This window comes from Eleginops maclovinus, chromosome 1 (assembly GCF_036324505.1).
Source record: "Eleginops maclovinus isolate JMC-PN-2008 ecotype Puerto Natales chromosome 1, JC_Emac_rtc_rv5, whole genome shotgun sequence".
In the NCBI taxonomy this organism is placed as follows: domain Eukaryota; kingdom Metazoa; phylum Chordata; class Actinopteri; order Perciformes; family Eleginopidae; genus Eleginops; species Eleginops maclovinus.
The window spans coordinates 9698826-9707989 of record NC_086349.1 but is presented as its reverse complement, the minus strand read 5'-3'; the positions used below and the strand labels follow the sequence as shown (position 1 = coordinate 9707989).

General features: G+C 41.5%; 1 protein-coding gene across 1 annotated transcript in view; it reads left to right on the top strand.

Annotated features, from left to right (window-relative positions):
- Nucleotides 1-281: 281 nt before the first annotated feature.
- bsna (bassoon presynaptic cytomatrix protein a) overlaps nucleotides 282-9164 on the top strand; it is a 134972-nt gene continuing 126089 nt past the window's right edge. The window contains 1 exon segment of the mRNA XM_063887197.1: nucleotides 282-469. Within this exon segment, the coding sequence (XP_063743267.1) occupies nucleotides 282-469 (188 nt within the window).

The following is a 9164-nucleotide window of genomic DNA, read 5'->3' as shown; positions in this document are numbered from 1 at the left end:
CGCTTCTCGCGCTTTTATTCCCCCCCTCTCAGTCGCCCTGGCCGCGCGGCTCGTACCCGTCATCACGTCAGGAGGCAGCCCTACTGGTCCTGAAGCTGATGATGATGATGGCGGTGATGGAGGAGCAACGCTGAGTTCGCTCTCCCAGCTTTCGCTCCCCCTTTTTTCCATTAATTCTTTTACTGATTAGATATAAAAATAGCGACATATATAAGCGAGACCGCCACATTTGACCGTCCACCTTTCTCCACCTCCCTCCCGTCTCCTGAGCCGAGACCGAGATGGGGAACGAAGCGAGCATGGAGGGCGGCGGGCAGCCCGGTGAGCCGGGAGCCGCCGTCATGATCGGGTCGGCGATGCCCGGAGGACCTGCAACAGGACCGGGGGCCGGACAGCACATGAAACCGGTCAACGGAACCGCCGCCGGGGGAGGGATGGGGGTCGGAGGCCCCGGGATGGGAATGACCAGGTAGGAGCAGCAGTAGTTTGAGTTCGAGTAAAAAGGGGCTGGGTGAAGCGCGTCCCAATGTGTGTTTTAACGCGGAAACGGTTGTTGGATACGAGGTTTGGATAAGATTTGAGAGAAATGGGACGGACAGCTGAGTGCTTCCCTCACTCGTGCATGCATGCTTTTAAGGATGACATATTCAAATATTAAGAAGAGAGGAGTGACATCCCGGTCTGAATGCTGAAAACCCCGAGAGCTGTCCGTGGTGCTGAAACACTACAGCTGCGCTGAGCTTTTTTTTTTTTTTACGTGATTCCCAAAATAGGTTTGACATTGCATGTTAAGGTGGCTTACCAGCACCATGCCCCTGCAGGTATGAATATAACGTCTCTGTTACAGTTATCATCAGACAGTATCTCTGGCTGATTTTCTCTCAGATTGTGGTTTTATGTCATGTGCTGTAATAGTATTTCCTCCTTCCTCCAGCTCAGGTTGTGCTTTGGCGTATTTTCTTGAATGGGACGTGTCTTTGACAGAAGATGGCAAACACAAAACCGAACCGTTTTTTCTCTCCATTATCATCATAAACCGTGAACCAATGTATGGTTTCACCTAGAGATGATGTACCTGGATGCTTGAAGAATTCATGATTCCGCATGGGCGAGAGAAGGATGCTGGATGTGTGTGTTTGTGCATGTGTGTGTGTGTGTGTGTGTGTGAGTACATTAAGGGGCTTGCCTGGCTATGTAGGCGCGTGATTGATGAGTGTGTGTGTGTAGTACTGGTACTATCAGCAACGCCAACGCTTCCCGTTACTGACGTAGAAGACAAATATATTACCGACATACCTACCGTGCCCTACCATTACAAATCAAACCCTTTCCAATCAGAGCCTACTACTGACTGCCACATACATAACATCAAACAATAATTAATAATTTCGTAATGACAATCAACAAAATCGAATTTCATCCCATGTATTAGATTATACAATACCCCAGTTCAACATTATAATGTGCCATAAAATACTAAATATACACTCTACATCTAATGACACTAAATTATGCTATTACTTACAATTACAACCATATCACAAAAGGAATGTGTGACATGCATTTATGAAAAATGTATGGCTATTTTGGACCTGTTTTGTATTCTTTTCCAACCAAATATATTCAACCGTTCTCACTTTCAGCCTTTTTCAAGGATTCAAGGATTCAAGTACCCTGAATGGAATTAGTTTGACACACCATATGTACTTCGTATTTCTATGGTATTTTTTTTACATTCTGATTAAATGTCATATATATCTTTCTTGATTTTTTTTCTACTTGCTAAAATTTGTATTGAATTTCTCTTACTATCTATGTTATGCACAAAAGCTATTTCCTTTGTATGTCAAAAATATCCTTGGCGACTGGCTAGATTCATATTTACCATAATATGCAATGGCCTTACGCTGAACAAAACATGTGTATGTGTTCTGACATAACTTATCGTGACCTGAAATAATATCTGCACCATTGCTGTTGCAGTCACAAATCATACAACAGAATAAATGTCTTTTAAATGTGATATGAAGTCTCCCCTACAGCTAAAATCCCTCCTAACTCAGATAACACACATGCTTAAACCTCTTGTCTATCCTATTTGACTGTAGCACCTTAGCCTTAAGTTCTGCAGGCAGGGTTTTGTAGACAGACCTAATCAGGCGGATGTTTTGAGGAAACAATGCCAGAGAAGGGCTTCAGCTGGCCTACAAACACCAGTGTGCGTGTTTGTTGAATTCAGGACGCATCCTGGGTTTGATTCGTGCCTCTGTAGGAGAGAAGAGCACTGAGCAAAGGCCTATCCATCATTATATAACACAGGGACTCAGAGAGCGGATGACAGCTTCAGCGCTCTTCCGATGAACGACAACAGAGATGTACATGCTCTCATGCATTATTTCTACTTTCATCTGTTCGGGGGATTCACGGTGATGTTGTTGCTTTCATCAAATATTCTATATAAGACAAAAACATATCTGCACTGCAGGTGTCTGCAATCCTGCTTTCAAGACTCAAAATCCATTCTGAATAAAAGGTGAGGGGTTTCCGCGGCAAGAAGCCCCTTACATCAAGTATTTATAACGTGGCGTAATACAAGGCCATGTGAACAGATTGAATCACGTGCAGAGCGTATTTGCTCCCCCCCACTCTCTCACACTCCCTCCCTCTTCTGCACTGCTCTGCCTGACTGCCTGCTCCTATCACTTTCGTTTCCCCTGCATGCTCTGCTACTCTCTCCTCCTTCTTCCCTTTTCTCTCTGTCTCTCTTTATATCCTGTGCACACTCACAGTCTTTATACAGGAGAAAAGGATGTCATTCTCTCTCACTTCCCTTTCCTTCACCCCCCCCTTCTTCCCATCCATCGCACTCTATTGCTTTGTAGCTCCCTTTCTTTTTCACTCAATCTCTGCACATTCCCTACTCCTTCAGTCCTTTCCTTCCCTCTCTTTCTTAAGGGATATGTGTTTTCTTGAAGGGATAAGGGTGCCAACTCACTTTCCATGTCTGTGGCCAAGCCTACTGGTTCTCACTGAATCAGTTAATCTTGAGGAAAGCTCTGTTGAATAATTATTTAATTAAAATAAGGTTAAGTACCTTACAAAACAGCTCAATACCATGTTTTCTGAGTTTGTCTGTGTGTGGTTGAACTGGTTTAGCTTCCCCTGTCTAAAACCAACCCTTTCCTCATAAACAGACATAATCTAGCAAAAAAGAGAACAAGGCGTGTCAACAAATATATTCAGGGGAGTAAACTACAATTCACTGTTGAATTCATAAAAACACTTTGTGATGTGCCAACCCTAGGGTTAGGATTATGCACCAAAGCAACTTGGGTTGAAATAACTACTTTGTTAAGGTAAGGGGAACTTATTTGGCTCACTCCCTTTCTTTATTATTATTATTAGGGACGTGAAAGAAATATGAATTTTCTGAACCAAGTAATGCTCTCCTTGACAGCACTGTTTCTGCAAAGATACTGTACATTTGCTCCTTGTGTGAAAATCCCTCCCCCTCTATCTCCCTCACTCCCTTCCCTGCCCCCTTCTCAACCAATAACCGCCAGCCTATAAATGGCTCCACGTTTTACAATGAGATACAACCGTAGTGCTTTGTGATGTACGGGAGTACAGATAAGGAGAGGGAGATAGAGAGTGTAGAGGGGAAGAGAGAAAAGGAGGGGAAGGGGAGGAGGGCGAATGGGGAGAAAACAGTGAAGAAGAAAGAAGGGAGTAAAAGCTGGTGGACATAGATCAAGTGTAATGTTCTCGGGATAAAACCTGAGGCGTCACAGGGAGGGATAAGCTCATGATAGATCAAAAGGTAGATCAAACTGTTCCCTTCACTCAGGGTTCATCCTAGAACAACCACAATTGGATTAAACAGACAGAAAAAACTGTTATCAATATTGTATTTATTTAATGTATTGGGGAGTCCATTGTGGAGGCTGTACATGTTTTTTACAATAAGATTCAATTTATGTCATGCCACGCAAAAAGAAAACAATTTAATTTGAGAAGAAGTCGTAATGGAGAGGAATTCAGAGGTTAAAAAGGCAATAAGGTCAAACACAGCGAGAGCACATGATGTACAGATGAATGAAAGAGAGGGCACAGATGTATAAGGTCAAATTAATACAACATGAAAATAGAATTTAATGAACTTGGTAAGAACATGGATGTACATATGCAAATCTCGTATGTAAATATTCTGTTTAGACCCCAAATTTGACCACCTAACGGTGTCACAGCTCTCTGTCAATTAATTTATCTGACTTTTTAAATGATTTTCAATGCATCTGTCATTGAAGAAAGCTTCTTGAGCATCCTTTTTATAGTACTCCCTTTGATTAGATTTTTTTACTGATTGTTGGTGTGTTTATTTAGTTTTTTGTGAGTCTTTTCGTGAGAGTTGGGTTGGATGGGGGTGGTTAAAGATGGGTGTTGTTTTGTTTCTCTGTTTTTAAACCCACCTAACAAAAGGGAAAAGCAATTATGGGACAAAGATTAAAAAAAAATGTATATGGTGAAAAATAAGTGTAAAGTAAACAGAAATATGAGTGGGGGATGGATATCCAGATGGCTAAAGATAAATGAGGTAGGAGGACATAGAGAGAGAAGCGTAGGTCTACAGCAAATATGGAACAGACCATTCTGCGGCATCACGCTCATGTTTGCAGCCTTATTTGTAGAGTGTGTGTGTGTATGTGTGTGTGTGTGTGTGTGTGTGTGTGTGTGTGTGTGTGTGTGTGTGTGTGTGTGTGTGTGTGTGTGATTGTGTGATTGTGTGATTGTGGGTTGTGCACTCTTGTGTATATGATCAGTAACTGTGAAGAGCTGCCCAATGACTTGCGGCACTCAAACCAATTTATTCCCTTTACACACTTATCAAGCTGTGTGTACGTGAGAAAGAGCCTGCTTGTGTAGGTGTGTGATATTTTTCTTTCTCTAACATGCTACACACTTGAGACCAATTTTCACTTCCTGTATGTATGGTGTATGTGTACAACTTATATTGTCACCTCCTGAAAAGAAAAGCTGCAGCCTGTTAGTGCAGAGGTCTCTGTGATGTACAGGGAGTTCAATATCGAGGCTGTTTGCTGATGTCTTGCTCAAAGTTACGTGATTTCAGTCTTTTTCTACCATCAGCAGATGAACAAACATTAATACAACCTACTTTCTGCTCTGCTGAGTTGGTTGCTTAACAGCCAACCTTTTAGCTTTTTCTTGTTGAATTCGATGGTGAGGTTATACTGTGGGATGCTGAGAAGATGCAGGCCAACATTTCCAAATATACAACAGGCTAGCCCGTTGGAAACGTAGTTTATACTGTAGCTGTGTTTTTTTTTTTTTGTAGGTCTATTCCTCAAATCTCACACTGTAGCTTGGCGTCTTAAATAGTGTGGGAAACATTGCTGCAACAGAGTAGATGTTGTATATGTGCTTACCTGATGATGTTTTTCCAATAGTCCCTTTCCTCTTAGCTCTGTTTTGTTCAATACCAACTCATGAACATTTGTTTTTATAGTCGCCAGTTGCTGCTTTTGGGGTTTATTATAGTTTGTTCATTGATCATAGTTGAATTTACATTATTCGCACAAGGCTAATACCAAATATGCAAAATATTTATATCAATAAACCAAAGTAATGTGCTAAATAACGTTACACACCCTGTAAAGCTGCAGAGTTGGGTGAAATAAGGTGCTGTTATATTTTTGTTTGAGTATTTTTTTCCATCAAAATAAAAGCATCTTTTTTAATTTGAATTCAACCTTGATAGAGATCAACCACTTTTAAGAGATGTTAATTGAGCTCAGTTGACCCGCTCAAGACCTGTGTGACATTTAAGATGACACGAACAACCTTTAACCAAAACTGCAGTTGCACTGTTATCACAAGCAAACTAATAAATGTTAATTAGATCTGAATGTGTGTGTGAGCGATCGGGCTCACACCGGGGTTCAGACTGATTGGAAGGACTGCTTGGTCGGGTGAAAATAAAATGAAATCTTTATTGCGAAACAGGCAATTTAAATTAGGAACAGAATTAGAAGCATTCGTCGGGCGTGGGAGGGGAGACAGTCCTCACTCAGGACCCAGTCTACTGCAAAAAGACAAGAACCAGGTTACAACCATGCTTTTATTCAGTGACTCATTACCTGACTCTGATCAGCTGTATGGCCTCCGGCTGAGCCACTCCCACCACTCCAGCAGCCGGCGCCCTAACCACACCCCGCTGCCACAGTGTGTTATTTAAATATACATCTATGCACTTATAGGTTGCTTAAGTAAAGTAATATTTGAATATTGTATTCCCTTCCTCTTGGGGAAAGATCTGTGACTTTCAGTAAAGCATTTAAGCCCTTTCCCAGTTGCATTTACCTTAAACAGCTTCTTATTTCTACCCAAAGCTTTTCATCATGACATAATTGAAGGCTAAGTTCAAAAACATTTTGAAAACTGAGATCTATGTTTAATCTTGTTTTCATGGAATCAATGACATCTCATTTATAAAGTTGCTGGATTATCAAACTCAGAAAAAATACTGTTTGAAACATGGACAGACATGAATTTGGTAATTTATCACATTAAAGGTTGTTATTTGGCAGCTAAATCCGACATCTCAGATGTTCTAGTGTACCGGAATGCACCAACGGGTGTGAAGCAGTCCGTCAATTCACACAACAGATACATGTTGACAAATATGCACACAGAGACCACTAAGGACTCAGAAAAAAATGCTGCAGCAGGTCAGATTTTGCCTCACCAAACAAAACAAAAATACAGTCGTGTTGCCTGAAGCTGTCCTTAACGTGATCTTGTCACTGTTTATTGTGTGATGGAAAATACTGTCCTGGGTTTGAGTTTGTAGGTCAAATTTCTGACTTTTAAACAAAAAGGCAGTGAGTGTGTTCTTAGTCACCATCCTTCATCGCCTGAAGGTTCACAAACCGCAGCGATTGTGACAGAAAATAAAGACAGAATGTGATTCTCTCTGTGGGCGTGTTATTGTGTGAGCTTGAGATTTTTGTGTGTGTTTTTGAATGTGTGACAGTGTGGGCGAGAGACAGACACAGGCTCTCTATATATTTACACGCCCTGGTTATCAGGAGGACATGTTTGTGGGAGCCTCCAAATACTAAATGTGTTTGGGTGGCTGCGTCGGGAGATAAGATGGCAATAAGCGCAATATCACAGCCCAAGACAGTATTGGTTTTCAGCAAATAGATGTTGTTGCTGGAGCTTATGAGTGAAACCCAGAAATAGACTGAGCAGAAAGGATACTATCTGAGCAGGACCATGGGTGAAATCTGCAGAATCACAGGGAAGACACTGCTGGGTAATAAATTATCTGTTGGTTTCTTTGACCAGGTGATCAAAAACTACTGAAGTGGCAAAGTGAATTTGTCTACATTGTGGTGTATGTAGGAGTTTGCCCAAAAGAGGTGAAAAGTTACTTCAACACATTAGATCAAACGCTTTTCTAATCTCAATCAGAGTAAGTATTTAGGCTTCATTGTGCAAGATTATAGTGACCATCATCAAAGTCACACACTAGCTATCCAACCAAAGATCTTCCTGCAATAATATTGGTCAGTACTGCTCTATCCTTTAAAAAACTAATGTCATTAGATCTGAAAATAAAATGGCACCCTATCATAATTTAAGTTTCTTCTGAGTGAAAACTGATCATCCAGTCAGAGCTTTGTGGGCGGAGTTAGGAACTTTGATGGCATCTTCCTGCACAGCCGGCTTTAGGAATTGATAACATAAATGGCTTGGATGTGATTGACACAGCTGTACACGGTTGTAATATTGTATTGTGTTATGTTTTTACTGATTGAATATATCGCTAGTTAGGTGTTTGAAAATATCACATAAGTCAATATGCTAATTTGTGTCTAGAGAGCCATAACATGAGCTATGGAATAAATGTGCAAACGGACACTTGGCAGGCAGAGGCAGCCATTTTTATTTTCCCAGTTGCTGATCCATATAGCACTAAATAGTGACTGAATTTCCCCTGCCAGACAGGTTGCATTAGAAGCTTCATGTGTGTTTTCTTGGCAGGGGTTGAGAATGACAGTTCTAGTGTTGTTTTACATACATTTCCACTCCTCCTAGAGGAATTTCACAACTGTTGGTTTCACACTGAGCCTTTCAGTGATGATCCAACCAAGGGTTGAGGGGTCCTCTCATGCTGCCAAAAAATCCTGTCTGTGCGATGCTGTCATGTTCACAAATTGATCGGCTCTGGGGCGAGCTGTGACCCAACGCACAGCAAAAATCTGCAGGGTCAAAAACCAAACAGCTTTTCTGTCCCTGCCATGAAAGCAACACAACAGGGGGCCGATTATAAGCCAGCTCTGGTCAGAATAAACTCTCTAGACAGAGAGAGTGACCCCAACAGCAGCCTGCCCCAGTTTATACCTGGATACAGGTGCACAGTCTCTCTCTGCCTTGTGTTTGCCATAATCAATCCAACATTTCAGGCTTGGAGGTTAAATCCATGTAAACCTGGCCTGAAAAACAATTAAGCAATAACCTGCTTCCCATAAATACTGTTCTAGAATGAAACCTTAAATTCAGGTGAACTTTTGCAGCAGGGAAAAAGACATTTTTTGACTTTCCTCCAGCCTAATGTGGCACGTTCAATCCGACTAAACGTTATATACTTTTCTTAAACACATTTTATGATGACTCACTGCCTTTGTATATTATTTGTTTTGTCCATACTGTGATGAAGCCAGTGATGTGGGTGAATGGCACCCTACACTCTCTGTTTGCTTCGTTCAGCCGGGGATACATTTTCTCTGACTTCCATTTCTTTGTCAGAGAATATTATGCTGTGCTCCCCCCCTCCCCCCCCCCACCGCACTTGCGAAGGACATGCTGCGTTTTCTCATTAGGCTGTCGCTACCTGACAGTAAATGTTACCTGTATTGATGTTTTGGCTGAATATGGTGTGTGTGTGCATGCACTGTGTGTGTTTGTTAAAGGTGAGAAGTATAAACACAGCACCACAAGGAACACACTAAAGTAGCTGTTTGAGTAAAGTGTGTGTTTTTGTGGATGAACTCACATTAGCTTTTCCTCCTGTACTGTGTAGCCCATTGATGAATGACTTTTTTTTTCATAGTCGATAAGTTTCAACCTTTTCTATTGGT